This window comes from Aspergillus uvarum (genome assembly GCF_003184745.1).
Source record: "Aspergillus uvarum CBS 121591 unplaced genomic scaffold BO82scaffold_50, whole genome shotgun sequence".
Classification (NCBI taxonomy): Eukaryota; Fungi; Ascomycota; class Eurotiomycetes; order Eurotiales; family Aspergillaceae; genus Aspergillus; species Aspergillus uvarum.
In genome coordinates, this window is record NW_020291347.1 from 177,714 (window position 1) to 201,180 (window position 23,467).

General features: G+C 52.6%; 9 protein-coding genes across 9 annotated transcripts; 4 read left to right on the forward strand and 5 right to left on the reverse strand.

Annotated features, from left to right (window-relative positions):
• Window positions 1–4,676: 4,676 nt before the first annotated feature.
• On the forward strand, window positions 4,677–7,613 carry BO82DRAFT_316120 (oligopeptide transporter; the record flags this gene model as incomplete). Its single annotated transcript, XM_025632568.1, has 9 exons — window positions 4,677–4,949; window positions 5,030–5,328; window positions 5,388–5,662; window positions 5,715–5,917; window positions 5,975–6,133; window positions 6,197–6,294; window positions 6,347–6,676; window positions 6,729–6,911; window positions 6,966–7,613. The coding sequence occupies exons 1-9, from the start codon at window positions 4,889–4,891 to the stop codon at window positions 7,611–7,613; spliced, it is 2,256 nt and encodes a 751-aa protein (XP_025489239.1). The 5' UTR covers window positions 4,677–4,888.
• A 955-nt stretch (window positions 7,614–8,568) lies between these two features.
• BO82DRAFT_376759 (uncharacterized protein) lies at window positions 8,569–9,018 on the reverse strand (the record flags this gene model as incomplete). Its single annotated transcript, XM_025637541.1, has 1 exon — window positions 8,569–9,018. One exon carries the CDS (start codon window positions 9,016–9,018, stop codon window positions 8,569–8,571), a length of 450 nt encoding a protein of 149 aa, XP_025489240.1.
• A 1,075-nt stretch (window positions 9,019–10,093) lies between these two features.
• On the reverse strand, window positions 10,094–12,387 carry BO82DRAFT_146586 (thiamine pyrophosphate-binding protein). Its single transcript, XM_025630123.1, has 3 exons — window positions 12,118–12,387; window positions 11,927–12,020; window positions 10,094–11,867 (listed from the first exon to the last, which is right to left on the reverse strand). The coding sequence occupies exons 2-3, from the start codon at window positions 12,003–12,005 to the stop codon at window positions 10,201–10,203; spliced, it is 1,746 nt and encodes a 581-aa protein (XP_025489241.1). The 5' UTR covers window positions 12,006–12,020; window positions 12,118–12,387; the 3' UTR covers window positions 10,094–10,200.
• A 344-nt stretch (window positions 12,388–12,731) lies between these two features.
• On the forward strand, window positions 12,732–14,071 carry BO82DRAFT_356847 (uncharacterized protein). Its single transcript, XM_025635845.1, has one exon. It carries the CDS (start codon window positions 13,118–13,120, stop codon window positions 13,598–13,600), a length of 483 nt encoding a protein of 160 aa, XP_025489242.1. The 5' UTR covers window positions 12,732–13,117; the 3' UTR covers window positions 13,601–14,071.
• A 67-nt stretch (window positions 14,072–14,138) lies between these two features.
• On the forward strand, window positions 14,139–15,678 carry BO82DRAFT_356849 (zinc-binding alcohol dehydrogenase family protein). The gene has a single exon (XM_025635846.1). It carries the CDS (start codon window positions 14,355–14,357, stop codon window positions 15,423–15,425), a length of 1,071 nt encoding a protein of 356 aa, XP_025489243.1. The 5' UTR covers window positions 14,139–14,354; the 3' UTR covers window positions 15,426–15,678.
• Window positions 15,679–15,992: 314 nt separating this feature from the next.
• Window positions 15,993–16,814, forward strand: BO82DRAFT_146632 (uncharacterized protein). Its single transcript, XM_025630124.1, has one exon. It carries the CDS (start codon window positions 16,018–16,020, stop codon window positions 16,711–16,713), a length of 696 nt encoding a protein of 231 aa, XP_025489244.1. The 5' UTR covers window positions 15,993–16,017; the 3' UTR covers window positions 16,714–16,814.
• A 769-nt stretch (window positions 16,815–17,583) lies between these two features.
• BO82DRAFT_434530 (LysM peptidoglycan-binding domain-containing protein) lies at window positions 17,584–19,270 on the reverse strand (the record flags this gene model as incomplete). The annotated part of the gene is made up of 6 exons (XM_025640950.1): window positions 17,584–18,079; window positions 18,175–18,367; window positions 18,445–18,536; window positions 18,682–18,728; window positions 18,788–19,032; window positions 19,105–19,270. The coding sequence occupies 6 exons, from the start codon at window positions 19,268–19,270 to the stop codon at window positions 17,584–17,586; spliced, it is 1,239 nt and encodes a 412-aa protein (XP_025489245.1).
• A 148-nt stretch (window positions 19,271–19,418) lies between these two features.
• Window positions 19,419–20,988, reverse strand: BO82DRAFT_356850 (ankyrin repeat domain-containing protein). Its single transcript, XM_025635847.1, has one exon. It carries the CDS (start codon window positions 20,927–20,929, stop codon window positions 19,574–19,576), a length of 1,356 nt encoding a protein of 451 aa, XP_025489246.1. The 5' UTR covers window positions 20,930–20,988; the 3' UTR covers window positions 19,419–19,573.
• A 371-nt stretch (window positions 20,989–21,359) lies between these two features.
• BO82DRAFT_404710 (uncharacterized protein) lies at window positions 21,360–22,368 on the reverse strand (the record flags this gene model as incomplete). The annotated part of the gene is made up of 6 exons (XM_025639445.1): window positions 21,360–21,481; window positions 21,580–21,590; window positions 21,674–21,858; window positions 21,955–22,070; window positions 22,129–22,190; window positions 22,286–22,368. The coding sequence occupies 6 exons, from the start codon at window positions 22,366–22,368 to the stop codon at window positions 21,360–21,362; spliced, it is 579 nt and encodes a 192-aa protein (XP_025489247.1).
• Between the last annotated feature and the right edge of the window lie 1,099 nt (window positions 22,369–23,467).

Below are 23,467 nucleotides of genomic sequence, written 5' to 3' on the forward strand. Positions count from 1 at the left end.
TCCAAATGTCAATCTCTCAGCCTTACGTCGCGACGATCTCCTTTTTGTCCCGTGTTTGTCCCGTGTCTTTTCTGCCATCTTCCTTCCACCTTTTGATACTTTTGCTAGACTTCTCTATTTTTGAGATACTAGTACTTATACATTTCACAAACAGTCTCACATGAAGAGCGTGAAGATGAGTGCAGAGAACACGATTCCAGTTCCCCCGCCGCCCGACCAGCCGAACCCCACCGACCGTGACGTCACCGATAAGGAGCAACACGCCGCGCAAACAATCCAGGTTCGACTGAACCTCAATCTCCTCAAAATCTTGTCTGCGTCGCTGACCTAGTTCCTTACCAAGCGAGTGTATCGCGGCTATCGCACACGAAGAGAGCTTCGCGGGCTAGGACTCTCGCAGCACTCACAGAACACATCGCGACTGATCGAGGTAAAATCTCCCGCGACCGCGTTCCCGCCTCCGATTCCCCTCGTCGCTGACCCAACCGTCCTCTACAGGCCGTCAAAGAAGCCGAATGGCGTCAAATCCATCGACCCTCCGCGCCCGAAGACACCAGCGATCTCGATAGCGCCGCCCACGCGCGGAAAAACTGGCTCCGCGCCGTCAGCGTCGCCAAGCGAGCCGGAGGGGACGATGACGATGACCTCCTCCCCGCCGTCCACGACGAGCCCGCGTCGACCACAACCTCCACACAGCATGAGCCACACACCTCCGCCAGCGCCAGCAATAGCAATGAACCGGCCATCCACCACGACCTCCCCGCCGGCACGACCGCCAAGATGATGGACCTCCAATACTTCCTGGAGATGGTCGACCTGAAACACCGCCACGGCAGCAACCTGCGCGTCTACCACATGTACTGGAAGACCTCGCCCACGCAGCAGAACTTCTTCTACTGGCTCGACCACGGCGAGGGCAAGGACCTCGATCTCCCGCAGTGTCCGCGCGAGAAGCTCGAGCGCCAGCAGGTGCGCTACCTGAGCCGTGAGGAGCGCATGAATTACCTCGTGACGGTCGATACCGCGGGGCGGTTCCGCTGGGCGAGAAACAACGAGCTCGTGTGGACGGATAGTAAGCGGTTCAAGGATAGTCTGCATGGTGTGGTGCCGGTGGAGGAGAAAGCCCCGCGGTTCAAGGGGAACGATGCTGCTGCCGATGGCGAGGCGTCGTTTGGGACTTCGTCGTCGTCATCGTCGTCGTCGCTCTCCTCGCTCTCGTCGTCAGACTTTAGTACCACGGAAAGTGTGCATGATGATACAATCGGGAAGCATGATACCGATCAGTACAAGGCGGCCAAGGTGGCGAAGAAGTTCGTGCACACCACGCCGGCGACGATGCTGAATGCGCTGAAGGGGAAGTCGTCCAAACGGAAAGAGGACATGTGGATTTTCGTCAGTTGCCCTTTTCTTGAGATTGTATAGTGTCGCGGTCATTGACGGGGTCTTGCTGATGTAGGTGGCCGATACTTCGTTCCGGCTCTTCGTCGGCATCAAAGAGTCCGGTGCATTCCAGCACTCGTCGTTTCTCCGTGGCGCCCGCATCGCCGCCGCCGGGTTGATTAAGATACGTAATGGCCAGTTGCGGAGTCTGGCACCCCTCAGGTAATTTCCCTCACCACTCTCACCAATGTCCGACCGGAGTGAAGAGCTGACCCAAGCGTAGTGGCCACTACCGCCCGCCCGCTGCCAACTTCCGCGCCTTCGTGCACTCCCTGCAGGACCAAGGCGTCGACATGTCAGGCGTCTCGATCAGCAAGTCGTACGCCGTATTGATCGGAATTGAGGGCTACACGCGCACCAAACGCAAGGTACGGGCGCTGCACGAGAAGGCGGATGAGACAAAACACAAGCTCCTGCGCAAGCGGAGGGAGAAGACCGAGGCGCACGAGCGCGGGGAGGAGACGATCAACAAATCCGATCAGCCGAGTGATGGGGTGCAGAACAGTGCAGGAGGTGCTGAGGTACAGCCGAAGAGCAAGCCTCGCACGATGAACCTGCCCATCCGGCAGAAGTCCTTTCCGACCGCGTGAGGGTTTATTCCCTGCAATGGGATGTTGTAAGCTTGTTTGTTGTGGCTTTTTTCCCTATGGTGACTCGCTGGATATTTGTGTACTTTTTCTTCTTTGGGACTCTTTATACCCCTACTTAGGAATCATACAGGGCTTGAGATTCTAGACATGCGTCTGGTTGTAATGGCTATCTCCTGATTATATCTGTGACTGTCACTTCTGGTTACGACGTGGGTGGAAATCTTGCAAGGATATATATCTCGTCCAGCAGAGCCAAACAGCCTCCATTCACTATTCGCCCCCATACTGTAGACCAAGTCTGGTTTCCCTTCATGGGTCTCACACTTTCTTCACAACGCTATATACCAAACTCACCAGACTACCTCAAAACTCAATATGTTTTTAGTCAGACTTGACTCAAATCCCTCTTCGTAATGCTAGTTTTGATGCCGATGGCGGCCAGGTCACGTGCAGTGTTTGGAATAAGGGAAGGAAGGGGAGCAGTTCCGCCCGCGGAATGTTTGTTTTCCACAAATCCACACAATCCATCAGCCCGGCCCTGTCCGAGATCAGAGAGTGTCTCTTCCGTGAGAGTGGATCTTCTCTACGCATGGAAGCCAAGAAATACATGGAATCATTGTAAAGAGGGAGGTGATTTTAGCCGGTATGTCTCTATGTATGTGTGTGTGTGTGCGCTCCTGTCTGGTCTCGTGTTGCGTTTCCCTGAGTACAATCTCCACTGGGTGGAATGTTAGCTAATGTGATTTAGTCAACTCTGCGTGTGGTGGCTGCAATCTCTTTGACTTTTTGCTCCTCCGAACCAGCAGTTTACAACTTTCAGCCTAAAGAAGGCTTCGAATCCGATAACCACGATTATATCTATGCGACACCGCTGCAACCTGATCAGCATTCGAGTACATACCTCTACCCAGTGCAGTCTTTCACACAGAATGCCTCAACTACCGCACGAACAGATCAAGGGGTGAATGGCATGTGTACGAGAGGGGTAATCTGAGACATCGCCGGCTAGTGCCTACCTAGAAGGCCATTGGAGCCGGTGCAACCTGGTCGGCCGATGTAACCCATCATCCTGGAGGGAAGGAGATGGGGCTTCTCTGTGCCACTTGGCTCGACTAGTGGCTTCTTCTCCCTGTTGAGACAGTAAAAACGGGGATCGACTTCCGGTTATCAATCGCCGCGTGGTGTGCAGCTGTCATAATTGTTGGCAGTTTATCTGATCGTTCCCCGTGCTTATGGATCAAATGGGCCGGTCAGTTCCAAACCTTCCCTGCAGCTGGTTTGCCACCGAGTATTAACTAAAAACTCGAGCTTCGTTTTGCCATCTGGAAGATATCGCTCCGGATGATACGATCGGTTGCGCTAGGGAGCTTAATCGAGTGCGGCCATTTCTTCACCCGTGAAAAGTGGTCCTTCACCGGGGAGGAAGAAATTAAATCGCGCAGCTGTGCATTAGTCGACAAGCAAGCGCAAGAGTCCATCAACACTTGGGCAGATGATAAGCCTGGCCAAGAGGATGAGCCGGGAAAAGTCATTGCTTTGCACAGCTCCACGCCTGGCGTCCTTTCCGGACTCTTATCGCGCGCTATGCTGAAAAAAGGTGCACCTTGCGAGATTATCTGATCCTCTGGGGCCATAGACGTAGACGACAATTATGGATTTGCTGCCACTTCACCCGGCTGGCTCCCCACCTCAGCCTTATGTCCCTTGATGGCTCGACAAGCGTTTCTTGATCTGCACTGGATCGTATGCCATGAGAAAGATCTGCTCAGCCCTACGCCTCATAGGGCTGAAGGGCGGCATCGAATTCACAGGGACTTATTGTGTTGTGTTTGGGTGATAATTGTTGACATTAGCGGGATCTGATAAGAACACGGAAACCCAATGCGTTTTTTCTTCAAATGGTCTAATCGCGCTCGCTACCACGATTGAAATCACGCCGCGGAGTAATTAGCAGCACGGACGAGTGAAGTAGAGTTATCTTATGCAGCAGCACCTTGTCATTCCCGAACCCATTCCCGGGGTCCGGTTGGGTTAGAACGTCATCCTCGTCGAGAATCAATCAGATAATATATCAGTTTTGTTGATGAGGGCTGCTGCACAACGGAATTGTTGTCTTTGATTCGAGGGTTTCCCTCCACTGAGACCCTCATTTGCGAAACTAGTGTGGAATGTACCCACGGGCGAGGGGAGGGTCAGTGGCTGGCCACCTATCCCTTTTGGCCCGTATCACCCTCATCATCGGGTCAAACTAGCCGAACGCTTAGCCGACCACCCTTCCAGCATGGGCCGAAAGGTGGATACGTACCGCACAAGAACATGTCCGCACGATCAGGGAGACACTATTGCTCAATTCCAAACAATGAATAAACGAGGGCCGTGGTTTTGGTCTTGTGTATAACCTACAATCTCATGGTGGGGGATGGATATCAGAATGGCATGAAGATGTGGTTTTTTCAACACGAGATACAAGACACTAGGAGCCACCAGAGCTCCACCCTGGCTAGGCAGCCGTCCCTTTTCTCCCTGAATCCATAAGGCTAGGTAGGGCTGAGCCAAGTTACAAGCCAAGCCGGACAAAACCCGGGTCCACTCTAGCCTTTGCCCCCAGCGGCGTGCTCTGTGATGACGGTCGGATGGTGCGGGTGGTGAAATTGGGAAAATCTGGTCAAACCACTGACCCGGGGCCAACTGTTAAGTATCGCCTCCCCCCTGGCAGGACGGAATCTTATCTGATGGAAAATATCTGATCGATCAGATAATCTCGTTGCACTTCGCCGTCGCCTTTGCGGAACTCTTTCCCCACCCCTTTGGGGCAGCAGTCTGGTCGCCCGCCTCCTTACTAAATTTTCTTCGCAAAAATGGCCACCGATACGAAAGAGATGGAGAAAGAGGTGTATGCGGTGGAAAATGATGACAAGGGTACGTTTTCCCCTGACAGAACGTCTCTGCGACCGTCAGCTTGCACCCAGTACTGGGTCTGACAGCAATACTTTCTGCAGCTGAAGTCGAGTCGCAGACGGAGGTGCTGCGAGCTGCTGGCATTGGCATCTCGGAGGATGATCCGACAGAGCCGGTCCTGACCCTGCGCATGTGGGTTCTTGGAGTCGGCTTCTGTATCGTTGCCAGTGGCCTCAACACCCTGTACACCCTCCGCAATCCGTCCATTACAATCTCAGCCACCGTCGTCCTTCTTCTGGCATACCCGTTAGGAAAGCTCTGGGAAAAGGTCGTCCCCAGTTGGAATGTGCCTGTAGGAGCTTGGAGTTTCAATCTGAACCCGGGCCCGTTTAACCAGAAGGTGAGTGTCTTGCGTTTCACAAGTGACGAGTTGAGTCGTGCTGACATTCGTGTATTCAGGAACATGTCTTGGTCTATATGATGTCGAATCTGAGTATCTACGTCCGTCTAGGCGCGGATGTTCTCACCGAACAGCAGAAATTCTACGGGTATAGTGCGGGCTGGGGTTTCCAGATGCTGATTACATTTGGGACCTTCCTCATCGGATTCTGTCTGGCTGGGTTCTTCCGTGCTCTTGTGGTGGAGCCTCGTGAGCTGGTTTGGCCTGGCGTTCTGAGCTGCACTGCTCTGACGACAACCCTGCATCAAGTAGGCCAGGGGGACGTTCAAGGACTGTAAGTGAACTTCGGTTCGCTTAGAGAATGACAACTAACCAACCAATACTAGAAACGCAACTTGGAAGATTTCGCGGTACGGGTTCTTCAGCCTTGCATTCTGCATCTCCTTCTGCTGGTACTGGTTTCCGGACTTCATCTTCCCGGCGCTGAGCTACTTCACCTTCCCTTGTTGGATTAATCCCAAGAGTACGGTCGTCAATCAGCTGTTTGGTATGACGAGTGGCATGGGACTGTTGCCGATCACCTTCGATTGTAAGTTTTGCGGCCATTGATCCTGTTTGAGCGATGCTTACCTGTAGTGTTATGCAGGGAGTCAGATCTCGTATGTCGGATCTCCTCTGTTGATCCCTTCCTGGGCCATCATTAATGTCTTCGCGGGTCTGGTCTTTTGGATTTGGATCGTGGCGGTCGCATGCTATTATTCGAACGTCTGGTATACCGGCCATCTCCCCTTCCAGAGCTCGTCGGGTAAGTTGTCTATGATTCACGGCAACCTGGGATATTTCCGCTAACGGGGGGTCTGACCTCTAGTGTACGACAACACTGGCGCCGTGTATAAAGCATCCAAGGTCGTCAGCGCGGCGACTGGATACAAACTGGACTTGGCAAAGTACAAGGCTTACTCCCCGGTAAGTGGTGATAGATATAGCGTTATCGAAACGCAGCTGACAAACATGAAAGGTCTATACCCCTGTCACCTACGCTCTGAACATGTTTGGTTTGTCCTTCGCGACACTGAGCTCGCTCCTCGTGTGGACATTTCTCGAGAAGCGCGATGTCATGACCGCTGCGGCGCGGAGAATCCCAACGCTGATCCGCCAGTCATTCTCCAGCGAGAAAGAGGAACCGGAGAAGGCCGGCACGCATGCCCGTGTGCCAACGTGGTGGTACCTTTTGACAGCTATCATCGCGCTCTTCGTGACTATCTTTGCCGTCGAATACTGGCGCGTTGAGCTGCATTGGTATGGCGTTCTGCTGGCCTGTGCCGTTGCCATGGTATTCTACGGACCGGTGAGTTGATTCCTCGCATTCACTTCCACGCACCATGCTGATTAGTTTATAGTTGGCTCTAGTGTATGCGACCTCGAATTTGAAGATCAACATCGATATTCTATGCCGGATCATCGCCGGGTTCGTCTTCGAGAACCGCATCCTCGCCAACATCTGGTTCTTCGACATCGGCTACATCACAACCATCAAAGGTCTCTACTTCGCCCAGGACATGAAGCTGGGAGACTACTGCCACGTATGATTCCTCCCTTGCCCAACTCAAAACCTCCATCTGACAAACCCTCCGCAGGTCCCACCCCGCAAAGTCTTCTTCGTCCAAGTCGTCGGCATGATCGCAGGCACCCTCAGCTCCGTCTGCGTCCTCAACTGGGGCCTAGGCCATATCGAAGGCGTGTGCACGACGACGGGGGTCAACGGCTTCACCTGCCCCTACTCGCGCACGCACTTCAACACGAGTCTGATCTGGGGCGCCATCGGCCCGCGCAACTTCTTCAACAACGGCATCGGCTACAACGCCCTGCTGTACTTCTTCATCATCGGCGCCATCCTCCCGATCCCCGTGTACTACCTCCAGCGCCGCTACCCCAACTCCCTGTGGCGCCGGGTCCACGTCCCGCTGTTCCTGGGCGGGCTGAACTACCTCCCGCCCGCGACCGGCACCAACTACGGCAGCTGGGCGGTCGTCGGGCTGACCTTCGGCGTGCTCATCCGCAAGCGTCTGTACCAGTGGTGGTACAAGTATAACTTCGTGCTCAGCTCGGCGCTGGATTCGTCGGTGTCCATCGCCGGCGTGGTCATCTTCTTTGCTATCTTCTACAGTGGCGCGTCGGCGCATTTTAGCTGGTGGGGGACGGAGGTGTATAAGGATACGTGCGATTATAAGGGGTGTTCGTATCTGCCGATTCCGAAGGGGGGCAAGTTTGGCGTTGGAGTGTAATGCTGTGGTAAGGCAGGGGGGGGGGGATAGATGTTTGAGAGGCGCGCTGTGAGATGCATTTTGTTCTTGTCAACTTTTTGTTGTCTGTGTGGAAGCGTGGTTGTGTGCGGCTTGTGCCTAGACTCTGCTCTGGGACCCTTTCTCTGTGAAGTTTTGCAGACATGAGCAATGGCAAACGCTTTGTATTATATAATGCTCTAATTGATTTGTTGATACCAGCATGCTTACTATGATGGGGATTTGGGGCTCTGGACCCTCGGGAAGAGATCGGTACTTCGAGACTTTTCATCGGAGGGGCTAGAAGACAGTCTTGGTAGTGGACTTGGTCTATGCATTCCACTACTTACAGAGTAGAGAGGACAGGAGGCACATCTAGCATTCTGGAGGCAAGGACAAACTCTCAGGGTGAAGTAGTGAGAGTGTGGATGATCCAGCCGATGTTGTTGAAAGCGTGGATAAGCCGAGTAAATTAGGTTGAGCTGGGCGAGCAATTAAGCAAGCGGGCCAGGCAACCAAGTAGAAAGTTCTACGATCCAAAGGGCACTCGAGTTGGTTGGCAATATATTCATCTCACCAACTCCACCGGATATGTCACTAACACACAAAAGTCTTACAGCAATTTTTGCGTGGCTCATTCCTCGCCCTCCATTAGAGCCATGGTACCCTAATCCCCCCTAGAAGCCTATCACAGATCTTCTTGCGCTCCCCAGGTGCAACTCGTCCATCCGCTGATAGTAACTTGCATCCATCTCTTCATCTTCCTTGGGGGTGTCGACAGACCTAGAGCAGAGTGAGCGACCCTTTATTGATGGCATTCGGCTGCCCGCTGGCACACTCGTTGTCCACCCAATACTCGTGACCCATATTTACACTTTCCACTCGGCTGGTGTATGCAGTTCTTTTTGGGTGTAGCAGCAATGAATCTCGCATAACATATGGACCCGCGTTGCCGTCGTCAAGATACCACCTTATCCAGGTTGTAGGTCACCAACCAGTCGCCGGCGAGCTCATGCTCCGGTAGTTTGAGGTCCGGATTGTGCCTGTTCATGCCTCTGGCGAACAGCACCCGAGCATAGGCGGGGTCGAACACGAAGGTCGTTTCGCCAGTCACCCTGTTCTTCACTTCTGCCGTGGCCTCGATCTCGTCAATGGCGATGTATTCGTCTGGGTGCGGCACAGAGGCCTTTTCAATCTGTAGCTTGATATGCTGGGCCGTCTTCGGGTCGAATCGGGTGTCGATAAAGTATAGGGCGCTGGGGCCGACTGCAGCCACGTAGGGAGTATTCGGTGCCACGACCTGGCGGCCCAACACGGTTTCAATCACCTCCGGGACGTAGCTACTGTTCCGGTATTCCTCTTGGAAGGTTGGAGAGCCCTCACATGGTCGGAACGGGTTCAGAAGCATGGTGAATCAGTAGGAGTGGGAAGAGCATCGTTGGGATCAGGGTAAGAATAGGGAGGAGGGAAAGTGAACTATATCTACTGCCACCTTGGAGAGTTCTGTGTGTGCGGAATTTAGATCAAGCTTCTGTCAGTAGCGTGAGAGTTTAGATTCATAGCATTGAGGATTACAGGTCCCTGCGCACCAAGCACTCCCACTAGTTCGAGTTATCAAACGCACACCGGGAACGATTGGTCGCTGCATTGCTTTGGCAATGCTACCGTTACAGACTCGGCGATGCCGAAGTGAGGGGTTAGTTGTCAAATGTTGCTGCCTATGTTGGGTTGTGCTTGAGCTGCTGATTGTTAAGAGGGGATTGTAGTTCGACCTACCCTACAGGGAGATGAGATTTCAAGCTATCTACCTTTTAATTGAAATGATAGCAGGGATTCCCTGTGATTTGGAGGCCCGGCGGGGTATGAACACGGAATGTGTTTGATATTCTGTAAGCAAAAGCTACCTGGACTCCACACCTGGTCTACCGGATCATATAGCTAAGCTAGTTTCGGGCGATAATTTTACCACTATACCAAAGTAGGGAAGAGTACATATGATGTCTGATAGTTGGAATTTCTACTAATATACATCTTGCCTGGGCTACCCCGGCTACCCCCTAAGTACATAGTAGTACCCGTGCTGGAGCCTCTTGCCGCTAGCCCTGAAAATATTGGACCTGGTACTATGAGAGTTTAAGACTTCTTTAGCCCAATACCCTGGGCTTCGCTTTCACATTTGTAACCCAGCACACTAAACCCCGAGACATCCTCTTGTCTCCCCAACCCCTGTGATTTCGTGCTTCTCCCCGCCGTCATTCCACGCGGCTTTATGAGACTTGATGGATGTTCCTCTCGCAACAAAAAGAATCTGTTGATATTGTTTCTATACATTTTCCCCTCGGGGCGGTTACACAATGAATGGGTTCGCCAGATCATGTCTGGTACTCACTAGTGATGCATAGCGGCATCATCAGCGAAGTAGCAGAACTATGAGGACAAGAGGATCACGTCTAAACTACGTCTAAAAGCCCTCGTCTACTAGCGGGCTATCGAACCTGCAGAATAAACTCTGCAACAGCTCTCTATACAGCTCGGCATCTCCACAAATAATCTATAACCCATCGCCCAAGTCACAATGTTCGAGTCAGGACTATTTGAGATCGGAGAACGAGACCACTTGTCGCAGCTTGCTGGCGACACGAACCTCCAACAAAGCGGCAGACCTTGTTTGTAACAGCCAGGAGAGTTTCCCCGGCAAGTCACTCACTGATGAACAAACTCTCGCTTGAACGCCCATTGCCTCCGCCAAAGCACCAAAACGAGGGTTGGACTGATGGGAATGAGAATATCGCTTGTCACAGTTGGTTGTTTGCCACTCTGTGACCATGCCTTGCTCCTGATTATTGAAGACGATCACTTTGACGTCGACGCCCGCCTGCGAGGCGGAAAGCAGTTCCTCCATAGTCATACAGAAAGAGGAATCGCCATCAAGATCGATGACCAGGGCATCCGGACGAGCGACCTTGGCGCCAATAGCTGCCGGAAGACCAAACCCCATTGTGCCCAGAGAGCCCGAGGTAATAATCTTCCGCTGCCTAGTCCACCGGAGGAATTGCGTCGCCCACATCTGGTGCTGGCCGACCCCGGTTGTGATGATCACCGGCTTCGATTGGCCTTTGAGATGGCGGTCCAGCTCTTCGAGGACTGCTTGCGGCATGATCTGTCCTCCTCCATCCTCCTCTTCGTACTTGAATGGGTAGAGTCCCTTCCATGTGGATTGCTGCCCCATCCAACCTGGTCTAGATGCGCGACGGTGAACCCGTGGCAACACCCGAGAGATCGCATCACCGACGTCGCAGGCCACGGCTTCCCCGGCGGGGATGACGTCGTTCAGATGCGCTTCGTCAATGTTGATCTGGACCACACCTATTCTTTCCGCCAGCAACGACTTCCTCGCCTTCAGGGCAAACGTTTTGGCATCCCTGACCACGCGATCGTCGAGTCGCGCGCCGAAGACAAGCAGAAGATCTGCTTTCCGAACTGCTAGATTCGCGGCTGCGGAGCCGTATTGGCCGACCATTCCCAGAGATTTCGGATCTTCTTCATTGAAGCACCCCAGCGCGGGAAGTGTGGTTGTTACCGCAATCGTGGCCGTCTGAGCCAGTTCGTTTAGCATCCTCGCTCCACGAGGTGATATCACCACCCCTTGGCCGGCGAGGATCACCGGTCGCTCGGACTGGTTGATCATCTCCGCAATCGTTGCTACCTGCTCATCCGTTATCCTCGAGGTCCCCACGGTCCCTCCCCAGGCGTTCAGCCCAGCGGGAAGGGGAAGAGGAAGACTCATCATGGCCCTGTGCATCTCACTTCTGTCCAGGGCAGCAGTTGAGATATCCCTCGGGAGGACAACCACCACCGGACCCGGTCGACCCCTCCCTGCGGTGCGAAACGCCTCCACCATGATGGGGGGCAGAGCCTCGACGGAAGTGACGGTGAAGCAGGCCTTTGCGCACGGCCACATAATTTGTTCAGTCGGGATCTCCTGGAATGCGTGCGTGCCGAGATACTGCTGCGGGACCTGCCCGCAGAAGACCACCAGAGGAGTACTGTCCATGGCGGCGTCGAGGACCGGGGTAACCATGTTGGAGGTGCCGGGACCGGAGGTGACCAGGACTACGCCGGGACTTTGAGTGGCACGGGCGTAGCCCTGCGCCATGTGGCCGGCCCCTTGTTCGTGACGTGGCAGCACAAAGGTGAAGTACGGGGACTGGTAGATCGCGTCGAAGATCGAGACGACCGCCGCGCCATTGTACCCAACTGGACATCATGTATACACGCTTAGCACGTTATTTTGGAAACATTTGGGTCTTACTCACAGACAGCTTTCACCTCGAGCCGATGCAGCATTTCATGGAAGACTTCGGCCCCAGTGATGGGATTTGTGATGGAACCCATATTCTATTGCTTCGGCTGGTTAAAGAAAGAATGACGTTCTAAGTTATTATCTTCGGGCACGCAGAAAATAGAATGATTCATGCCAGTCATGTATCAGTCGATGGGCACTTACAGATATCTCTCTGTCTCTCTCTCTTTTATACTCGCTCGAGGATCGGGTTGCTCAGCGTTCTGCTAGTGAGTCCTAACGGTGACAGTGGTAAAGACGCACATGCCACCAGCTTTGGCTGTATGACCTATGATCATTTACTGTGAGGCTCAGTTAATGATCTCCGGAGATGGAAGTCACATACTAAAGATCCACAATGTGACATGGATACGATAGTGGCGGACAAGTTAGGGCTCTGCCACGGCGGAATTCTGGCCGGCAGTATTCTTAACGGACCTGACCACGCGCCCAGCCCTTCTTACCAAGCATGACATGCGAACAGTAGCCCTCTTACATACTAATCCAGCATCTTCTCAAAGCCAGGAATCAATATCTCTCCTTTTCTAAGATATCTCGAAGTGGCAAACGGGCCGTGTAGCCCTCTTTGGCCCCAATTATTCTCGTGGGCTTTCTTCGTGTTGTTCGTATTCTGGAGGAGAGCACATAGCCAATGGGCCAAACTGGTCCTCGGGTTGTATAGAATTAGAGTGGGTAAGGTAAGCACGGAAGCGGGAGGCGACTACGGAGTACTGTGCCTATTATTGTAAGCTCCGCGACCTACGCACTTTGTCGGTGCCCTAGTGCTGACTTGAGGTGCGGGATATGGAGGGGCATGTTGCGCCCCGCAAATGCACTTGCTGCTTATCAACGTCCTGGAAATTGAGAAATAGAGGACGCGGAAGGCAGTCCGCGCTGACATATGGACCGACCGACTGCTGTTATCTCACTTCGCCGGGGAAACAATATATCAAAGATAAGTTGGGTAGGGGGGAGGCCAGTTCAGAAGAGACAAAAGCGATAGCATCCATTCGGATCCCATCTGCTCCAATCACCCCATACTGTTGGTGAGTAATCAAGCAAAAGAACCTCGTTAGAGAAGGGCCAAATACATTGACCGATTCCCTTTGCTAAAGTTCATTTCGCGAACAAAAAGAAAAGAAAAAGGTCAACCATCCACACAGCAATGGGGTACCCAACCGCGCAAGACATCCACCAATTCTTCCTCCAACTCCGCGACTACCCCACGGGCCACAATCAATTCTTTCTCGCGGCGCCAGAGGACTCGAAATGGCAGATCACCGGGCAGCATCCCTTCTCCGGGTCTTGGAACAAGGCCGCCTTCCTCGCCGAGATCTGGAGCTCCAACTCGACGCTGATCGCGGCGCCGGGCCCTTGTTTCATCATGCCCGGGGGCCTGGACAGTATTGTCTGTGACGGACGGGGCCGAGCGGCAGTCGAGCTCCGTGCGGTCCACACCACCACCAAGGTCCTGGGCTTGAGTTACGACCAGCAGTACTCGTGGCATTGCGAGTTTGACGCGAGCGGGACACTGCGGGCGGTTCGGATCTATTTGGATTCGATCCATGCGGAGAAAGTGCTTGTTGCGGAGAGAGAGACACAGAAGGCGAGGCGAGACTCTATGGTACCATCGGGGGTGAAGATTTGAATGTTGAATGGGTCGAGCTCATCCACGAGAGGCATGATGTGAATGTCTTCCGCGAGGAACGTTCCAGACAAAGTTGGTAATAACTTCAGGTTCTGTTGTTCAATTCGAGGCCAGGCTTGTACTACCTATCATTCCACACCTGTTTATGGCTTCGCTCACTCTGCATGAGGATTGGTCTCTTTTTTGTTATGCTTCCTTCCGATCGTGACTCGGGATTTCAAAATCCTGTCCCATACTCATTTGATGCCCTGGAGAAGTAATCATTGTGCTTGAACAGATAAAGCTTGATTATCATGATAATTGGTGTGTTGGACAGTGTTGGGGCAGCCGGCCCAGGCGTGATCATGTCCTTGGCATGGATGACGCGGGTTACGATGGTGTTGGCGAATATTACTGGTATTCAAGCACGCCATTGAGCACGTCAGATCTTATTTTCGTGCAATGTAGTACAACTCGATTGACAAAGAAGGCTTTGATTATTCTTTCAAAATGATCGGAGATCCTACTAGAAATGAATTTGTAAACTCGACCACGAAAGGCACGATCCCATGCCGCTTGGTAAGCAGGGGCGCGCGCTGAGTGATTGATAATCACGGCTGATGCAGGGTTCCCCACTTGTATAAAGGAGAACAACTCATCACTACAGATAACACATCCAGCAAGCAACTTACCTCTCGATCAGAATAATCATCACTATACCCCTACTGTGACTTAAAGTTCTACATCCATACGCGAACCCATAATTACACACCAAATGTCCCAACAAACCCAGACCGCGCTGCTGGTGACGGAGATCGGCAAGCCGTTGACCAAGGGCACGCGGCCCATTCCCGAGCCCCAGGAGAACCAAGTCCTGGTGAAGATCACCGTGGCTGGCCTCAACCCCCACGACGCCAAGTCGCGCAACTACGGCCTCTTCATCCAGGAGTCCCTCCCCGCAGTACTGGCCGCGGACGTCGTCGGCGTCGTCACCCGCCTCGGTCCCAACGTCACCCGCTACCAGGAGGGGGACCATATCGTCGGCCAAGCCGGGCTGACCCTCGCCAACAGCAACGACACGGCCGGGCTGCAGGAGTACGCCATTCTCGACGCCCGCTACTCAGCCAAGGTGCCGGCTGGCTTCACCGACGCGCAACTTGCCACGCTACCGACCAATCTGGTGGCCCCCGCCGTCGCCCTATTCGACGACAGCGCATTGGGGATCCCGGCGCCCTGGGCGACGACCGCTTCCACTTCTGGATTCGATTACCACGCTACATCGCTCCTGATCATTGGAGGAGGCTCCAACACGGGTCGCTTCGGGATCCAGCTGGCCGCGCTGGCGGGCATTGGCCGCATCATTGTGGTTGGGAGCGCCCGTAGCGCAGCCGAGGCCCAGCGCCTGGGGGCAACGCACGTCCTTGATCGCGCCCACAAATCCGGCGCCGAGATCGCGGCGGAGGTGCGGGCGATCACTGGGGATGATCTGGTCTACGTCTACGACGCGATTAATCCTCCCGAGAACCAGTACATCGGCGTCGAGGCCTTGTCGAATACCCAGAAGGGCAAGCTGGCTCGCCTGCTCCCTACGGGGCCCGTGGACGAGTCCAAGCTGTCCGCGCCCAAGCCTGCAGGCTTTGAGACGTTGAATGTGTTCGGCCTGTCGGCGGTGCGGCCCGCAACGGCGGCGCCGCTGTGGGAGCGGGTCACTGAGTGGGTGGAGGCCGGGAAACTCGTCCCCACGGAATCGTCGGTCATCGAGGGGTTGGACGTGGATGCGGTGAATCGGACTCTGGATGGCTATGCAGACGGTTCTGTGAGTGGACATTGGCAGGTTCGGCTTTGAGCGGCAGTGAGCAATGTGTAGTACCTGGGAAACATGCACAGGTCGGTCCGAGTCAGGTGGATTACGGTTGAAATACGGGTCATAACTTAGTATCTCCTTAGTTCCGGAGACCTTTTAATAGGATGATATGATAATATAATTCTTATAATGTTGATCACGCACGAAGCTTTGTATGCAAGGGATTCGATGTGGATATTGCGAACAGGGAATGCTCTAGCCGCTGCCAGGAATGAGTGCAAGAAGTAAATAGCCCTAAGGAAGCTACTTGTCTCACCTTGCGACTACCTGTGGTCACGTGGGAGAACCACGATGAAGATGCGGGGCATGGGAGTAGCTACCATGACACCCTTAGCCGACGGATCTTGGTATCTTATGGGATATATTGGCGAGTCACGGTGAGTAAATCTCGTTAAGATCAAAGTAGATTACCTAGTTGTATAGCGACTTGCTTAGCGCTTACGTGAATTTATCTAAACTTGTCTGACTAAGCTACTACCAAGAATGGCTCACAGCAACAAAACAACAATTCCCCTGACTCCTGCAATCTCCTTGATACTTGCTCAAGAACAAGACCATATTACTGACACCTACAATGGAGCCCCCTCTCAGCCGTACAACATCAGTTCGGATTTCACTTATCTCATATGGTCATGCCAACGGGCCTATGATACAACAGTCTCGGGAGGTCCGATATCGGCAAACCTTAGCCTACAACATTCGACATTTGCCCAACCCACCCCGCCATCTGCGGGTCAACGCAACCGGCCTATCGCGGCGATTGCAGAAAGAGTTCCTCCAGAATGATGCAGTCGAGGCCGTCTTGGTCAAGGTCCAACAGGAGATAGTCAATGCGGTCCAAGAAGGCTGCGCACAGTCGTTGTATTCCTTGCAGCCGGAAGATCTTCGACAGGACGCCTCACAGACTGATACGCGCCGGAGTCTGGATTCTCAGGCCAGCGGAAAGCCCGCTGTCGACGGCATAGATGTCGATATTGTAGTGACAATATGTTGCGAAGAAGGCCGTCATCGGAGTGTGGCGTTTGTGGAGGAACTAGCCCGGCGGCTGGCTACCATCAAAGATGGGGATGGTGTTTTGCAGCACTGGGCCTTGAATCTGAATAAAAGACATCGCGATATTGAAGATGGGGAGGATTCTGAGCAATCCTTAGGTCAGAAGAGGCGTCCAAACAAGGCTCATGCACAGATTCGAGAGCGAGAACGACGTGAAAAGGGAAATCGGTTTAGAGAGAGGCCTGGAGATGAGGATGACACGGACCAGATTTATTGATTTTCTGGTAAATCCAATAGATACCTGCATTGTGTGACGAGGGGCTACAATATCTACGTCATTGCATCTTCATGCAAACCTTCTGAATAGTTTACTTAGCAAGATTATCAAGGAATCCATAAAAAATAATTCCAAAGTTGATACATAACGAGACTTGATTATGCTTAGATTTATTGAGCCACACGTCGGGAGTGGGACCACCGACTAAGGCAGTTTGGGGAAAGCTTTACGAAGTCCATTTGCCATCGATTCGACAAGCTTGACCCTGACATGGAGCGACCTTACATTTCGGCGGTCATTATGCGAGTATGTCCTGCAGCCACTGTGGAAAAATTGCCCGCACACTCTCCGATAGACGGTTACAGTTCTCTCTCGCCGTATTGAATATGCTTTATTTGCGTCAAGGAAGGAACCGAGTGAATGGTAAAGATGATAACACGTTTTACTTTGGTGAATCGATCTGTATCTGTCTTACCCTGCAGGAGCCACTAAGCCGGCGTACAAGGAGATGATACCCAGACGTAGAGACGAGAATGTAGCATATTGATGACTTGATGTCACGACTATGAGCCCAAAATACCCAGCCGTTGCAACTCAAATTGACTGAATCATAGCCTCTCACACGCTCACGGTGTCTGCTCGGGTGCTTTAGAAGGTCGACTGGATCGTCTCGGCCAGACGCGGCTACGGACATCAGGACTGAAAAAAGCATAGTACACCAGAGCCTTCGAGCGGAACCTACACACGACTATGTTACCACAGCTTGAGATTGCACAGGCAGCTTTCCACCCAATGTACTATTCACATTTCTTGACACTTGTGCTCCACCTTAACTCTCTGTGGAACTCGAAATCCACCAAGGTAGTCAAATCAGACACCCATACAAACATAATACCCCTTCCACAGCGACGCACAACTGCTCCCCACGGCGGGATTCCATTCCACAAAATCGGCGGCTGAGATCCCGTACGCCTGCTCGATCGAATAGTAGCTATCTCCCTCGACGACAAGGTAGTAGGTTGTGCAGGTGTCAATGGTGTTTGGCATGGGGGCGGCGGTGGTCGTCGCCACGCAGTAATAGTAGCCTGCCCACAGACCGGTGCAGTCGGACCCAACAGCCTGGTTCCAGTCGAGGAATTCCGCCTCGGTGAGGTAGGCGTATTTTTCCGTCACGATCGACCAGCAAATGTCGTTGGCGGTGGCCTCGTAGTAAGTGGTACAGTTGGTGGTGATACCGGTTTGGGTTGGGGAGGGGCCTGTAGTGGTTGCTGTTGTGGTTGCTGTTGTGGTTGCTGTTGTGGTTGCTGTTGTGGTTGCTGTGGTTGGAATTGAGGTGGATGCGCTGGTAACTGAGGCTGTGGTGGTACTAGTGGTGGGGGTTAAACTGCCTGACTGTCGTTGTTGCGTTGGAGCCTAGTTGGGTTGTGACGTTGTTGTAGTACTGAATATTGTCCCTCCTACGACCCCATGGAGGTCGAGCTGAAAAGACAGGATGTACCAGGAACGCCCACGCAGATGTAGTACCCATATTCCATCTTGTTGCAGTCAGACCCCAGCGCAGAGTTCCAGGCGTGAAATTCAGCCATGGTGATATCAAACTCCTCGAGGAGGGCGGTGCAGTCGTCACCCTCGTTTACATAGTAAGAATCATCGCCTACTATTAACCCTGACGGTCAGGTCCTGCGCAGATGTACCTTAACATGGCCACATTCGTGTAGTGGGGAAACTCACATTTCGATGTAAGACCGGTCTGCTGAGGCTGGTATGGGGAGGACGAAGTTGCAGAGGCGGTCGTCGTTGCAGTCACAATGCTGGAAGTACCCCTGGTTACCCCAACACAGACATAGTAGCCTGGCCCCAAACCGACGCAGCCTGTGGAGATGGAATTGAAAAGATGTTATCTAGTCAGCCTTGCATTCCTATATCTGGATTGTTCTCGCCAAGTCTAAGGATACAGGGAAGACTAACGGGTTCCAAGTGTAGAACTCATTGAGTGTGAAATCCAAGTACAGATCCTGGATCGTGTAGCAAGTGACTGTTGATTTCACGTAGTAGTACGTATTGCACGTCTCACGAGACCACTCTGCATTGGTGAAGGCACTCCACCCGAGTCGGTGGCGGTCGAGGTGGGAGTGGCAGTGGTGGCCGATTCAGATGTAGCAGTTGCAGCCGCGAGGGTCGTGCTGTTCACAAAATCAGTCACCACGGTGAAAATAACGACGGGAATCGTGGTATTCGTCGTGATGGACGCAGCCGCGGTAACAGTTACGGCCGGGCCCTCGACACAGTAGCTCCATCCTTCAATCAGCACACAGTAGTCTTCCAGCAGCGAGGGATTTCAGGCATGAAGCTCAGCGACAGTGACATCAAAGTACGTCTCCAGCTCCGCACAGGTGTCGGTCGCGGATATGTCGTTGGCCCAATACTCACATTCACTTGTCACGTCCGGATCGATGGTGCCAGTGGCAGTGTCCCCGTTTAGCCATCGTTTCTGGAGTCGGGAGGATGCCACGGCCTGGGCCAGGAGACAAGAAAGGCCAATGGGGTAGAACTGCATGATCCTGATCCTTGAGGTTCTTGACACCAGGACGGACGAGCGCGGTTATGAAAATGATTGATACTTTGTGTTCATAAGAGGAAAAGGTTTTTATCTATCATTCATGCTAGTCTTTGATGAAGCAGGTTAATATGAAACGCCGTTTGTCGTTGTTGTATGGGTAGTGGAGCAGTTCTTGCCCTAGTCCGCCGTAAGGACGGGGAACATCGGACTAATCTCAATAGTTGTGAATGCTTGTACACGCTTGTGCACGCTTGTATAAGTTTGTATAAGTAACAAATTGGAGTATACAAACTAGTTACACTAGTCGTATCGTACCCTTTTTTTCTTTGAGTGGCCGATATAGTTTTCCATATGCGGTGGATCTCTTATCCTGCAAATTCTGGGCCTTGCTGAAAGTGGTCTGCTGGATGGTGGAACGTACGGGAAAGTCCGATTGCGAGCGTCTTTCATCAGACCTGGACCAGCATATCCTGCCATAGACCAATTGACTGGAGTAAGTTCCATCACAGTTTCCCACTCACGTGCCCCCACTGCGCGATGTAAGAGAGCTTGATCCGCATCGCCTAGCTCAGCGACACTAATTCTCGCCCCCTTGTCGGCTAGAAAGTCTGCCAGCCTATAATCTGCGTCGCGTAGTGCGCCGTGCAGTGCCCAACCTCCCCCGGCTCGCGCGGGGTCTGCGCCGTACTCAAACAGCAGCTGAATTCTCTCCCACCGCCGACACTTTGCTTCTGCCGAACTTGGATATCGGCCGGCCTGCATGTGACAGTTTCCTACTGCGGAGGAGAGAGCCCCCCATCTGTCATTATTTTCGATGTTTGGATCAGCACCCGCCTCAAGTAGGAGCCGATACAAGTCTGGTTGGTGACAGTAATGCAAAGGTCGCCGGACCACAATCATCGGGTCATCAGAATAGAGGAAGTTAACATTGACCCCGGTTGTGAGAATTATTTTGGTCGCCTCAATATCCTTGGCCTGCTCCACTGCATACCGTAATGCCATGTGAACAGGTTCCCAGGTGGTGAAGGGCTGCAAATGCTCTCGATGCTTAGCATCTTCGAGAAGCACCTGTAGCAGCTCCGAACTGAATTTCTGCAGTCGCACGCCCTGAGGAAGAAAGGAAGTATACTTATCCCAGGGGTCAACGCCACGGGCTAGCAGAATCTGCACCACGGGCAGGTGGTTGTTAAGGGCTGCTCCCGCAAAAAGGACACTGTAGCCCCGGTTACCTAGCCGGCTACCAAAGCTTCTGGCACTCTCCGGATCCTCTTGCCCCCAATCGAAAATGGCCTCGAGAAATTGAGCATGACCCTTCTCGGCAGCAAGTCGGGCTGGATGTAAAGGCCGGAGCCCAGTCGACCCGGTTGACGTTGGCTTCTCCTGCCAGATTCGAGGGTGGTATAGCTCTGCGCCCGCGTCGAGGAGCCGGACTAGCGTATCATGTCTTCCATTCTTAGCAGCCCAGTAAAGTGCTGGTGCTGAAGGGCGCTTGGAATGACTTGCAAGGTGGTATCTGTACAACAAGGGGTTGTACTGCATGTAAAAGGTACGGTTGGTGCGTGCTAGCGCATTGAAGGCATCCTCTGAATCCGTAAACTCCGCGAGAAACTCTGCGATGAGCCGGTGTAGCTCACTGGGTAGTGTACTATATCCCATAGATTCGGTGTAATGCTTAGAGGAGACAAAGGGACCGTGGGAACAGAGAAATGGCTAAGGAGGCAAAATTAGGGGGTGATGATGTTGTTGGTTTTTAGAATTTCAGCTTGCCGGATGTTGTTCCGTCTGTCTGACTAATACAACTGTTTCAACAGAGCCCTGAGGGAAACTGCTGCTACTGCCATACTGCTATGAGCATTAAATACGTCCATTTCAGCGGCACGTCTTCATACTCCCTGCTTTCAATCCACAACCTCAGGATTCTCGCATACTCCACTTCTCCAATTGCACTGATCCAAGTATATACCTACGCCAATTCTTCTAATCAGCGCTTGGGATTCTTGTTGAGGTGAGCTAATATATTCAGGGTCACTATTATCGGCACTGAAGAATGCAAATGTCTCTGAAAACGATAGCATAATTAGTCTTATTACCAAGGAGCAATATCGGGAGTCCTTCGATAACACTTGCCAGCATTCTTCACCGCGTTCGCCAGATCGAAGCATTTATCCCATAGGTAGGCATCCTCGTTGTAGGCGGTCAACACATCCTCTCAAACATGACAGAAGGAAGTGATTAGCGGTGTACTTAAGTGGCATTGCAGGGTTGACCCAGAAACGATAAAGAGAAAACGAGAGAAGAATGCGTACCCAGAACACCGCTGGCGCCAAAGAACGACACGGTGTGCGTTAGCTCGTGGAGCAGAGTCACCTCGCCGATATCGCCAAGATAAGATTTATATACTCGCCCTCGATCCCGGTCAAACTGCCAGTGTCATATTGGTCAATGTGACTACCCCAGATGGGCTTATAATCTTCCTCTGGGTCCGTCTTCGGCAACGATCCCGGACAGATAGTCAAAACATTACTCGTAGACTCGACCGTCTCCTGCATCATGGCTCTTAAACTGACCGTCACACTCATCCCCAGCTGGGATGGGCAGCATGTCAGGGAAGATAACACTGTCTTACACGAGGGGATCTATGCATGACCGTAGTGTTTAGCCAATGTTGAAACCAGGCTTACACCGAGGTGAGGCGAATTTACCGGCTTCCTCATTTTCGACCAGGTGATCGTCATTGCAGCAGACACCGATATCAGGTCGTCATTTTCTAGACCCCAAAGAAGTTCATTCGCAAAAGCTACCTGTGTTAGGCCTTGAACGCTGCCGTTTAGCGTCATTCGGTACTTCAGACCTACCGGCTACTGTGTCAATGGTTGCTTTTGCGATCGAAATTGCGTCGTTATCCACAGGGTCGACCCTGGATGTCAGGTCAGAATAGATTCAATTGGATGCTTAGCGAGCTTAGTTGGTCCATTGCAACAACATAGCGTGAAGATAAAAGCTAAAGCACACGCTAGGGTACCACGGCCTAGGAAGTCGGCGCCGAACCCTAGAGGGATGGAGGCTAATTTCGGATGTATCTCTAGCCACCACATGCCTCTCCTTATCGGTCTTTCCGACCCACCATACTGTCCCTTCAAAGGAATTTGAAACAATTTGGACAGACCGGATCGAGCGTTCCGGACCTCCCGGGCCCGGGGGAGCAGCCAGCTAGCCTATGGTCAGCCTTGCTCCGTAGTAAGGCCCAGGGAGCCCCTCTTGATTTCTAAAAGTCATTGCTATCGTGAACTAGTCTGTGCGAAAACATAGTTGACCAATCGATTAGTTACCACTAAGTTAGTTGGCCCGTGGCGAGAATGAGAACAAGGCCACCACGGGATACTCAATCACGGGCCATCACAAAGGCCAAGCATGGCTGGACCATAAATCCACTATCAAAGCACGGTCAGACTTCTGTGAGCGCTATATACGGTCGAATGCTCGCCCTATGCCGATTCACTTTCGCCCAAGGACTAGTTTAGCCTGTCAACAGTCTGCGCCACTGATGTCCTTGGGTCGAGTTTCGGAGATTGCATTCCAACATGAAAGTGGGAGTTATGGAGGTAGTGGGTGTGAAAAAAGAAAGATGTAGGTTGAGACTGACCCGAAGACTTTTGCGTTCAATTGCAATAGACGAAAGCGAAAGGCGAGGGGTGCATGGCCTCTCAATGAGTGGCAAAGGATATGATAGAAAACATAATTAAAACTCGAGGGCACGCTACAGGCGCCCATCTAGTTTTGCGTTTGTATTCCTCACCATTTCCATATTTCTCGGCTCCAGGATGAGAGGGCTGTTGCTCGGCTCACTGCTGGGGACGTTGGTATCCGCAGCCACAGTCGGATCCGGCAGTTGCTCTTCAACATCAGAGTGTGTCAGTGGTTGTTGTAGCTCCAGTGGCGATTGCGGCTTCGGAGCAGACTTTTGTGGCGATGATGTGTGTATATCGACTTGTGACGCGTTAGCAGAGTGTGGACGTATGTGGTTCCCTCTTGCGCTTGGTGCTCGACGCATCGACACACTGACACTTTTGCATAGCATATGCAGAGGTCGCCAACACTACCTGCCCGTTGAATGTCTGTTGCTCGCCTTATGGGTAAGTGATATATCCTGGCTATATCTAGTAACCCCTCTGACAATATGATCAGGTTCTGTGG

What these genes read in the sequence shown, in the direction of transcription:
- BO82DRAFT_146586 (XM_025630123.1), bottom strand. Translation starts at nt 12,005, where the DNA reads ATGGGTTCCATCACAAATCCCATCACTGGGGCCGAAGTCTTCCATGAA. An exon ending in GCTCGAGGTGAAAGCTGTCT is followed by an intron (nt 11,868 to 11,926) that starts GTGAGTAAGACC and finishes CATGATGTCCAG; the next exon opens with TTGGGTACAATGGCGCGGCG.
- BO82DRAFT_356847 (XM_025635845.1), top strand. Translation starts at nt 13,118, where the DNA reads ATGGGGTACCCAACCGCGCAAGACATCCACCAATTCTTCCTCCAACTC.
- BO82DRAFT_356849 (XM_025635846.1), top strand. Translation starts at nt 14,355, where the DNA reads ATGTCCCAACAAACCCAGACCGCGCTGCTGGTGACGGAGATCGGCAAG.
- BO82DRAFT_146632 (XM_025630124.1), top strand. Translation starts at nt 16,018, where the DNA reads ATGGAGCCCCCTCTCAGCCGTACAACATCAGTTCGGATTTCACTTATC.
- BO82DRAFT_356850 (XM_025635847.1), bottom strand. Translation starts at nt 20,929, where the DNA reads ATGGGATATAGTACACTACCCAGTGAGCTACACCGGCTCATCGCAGAG.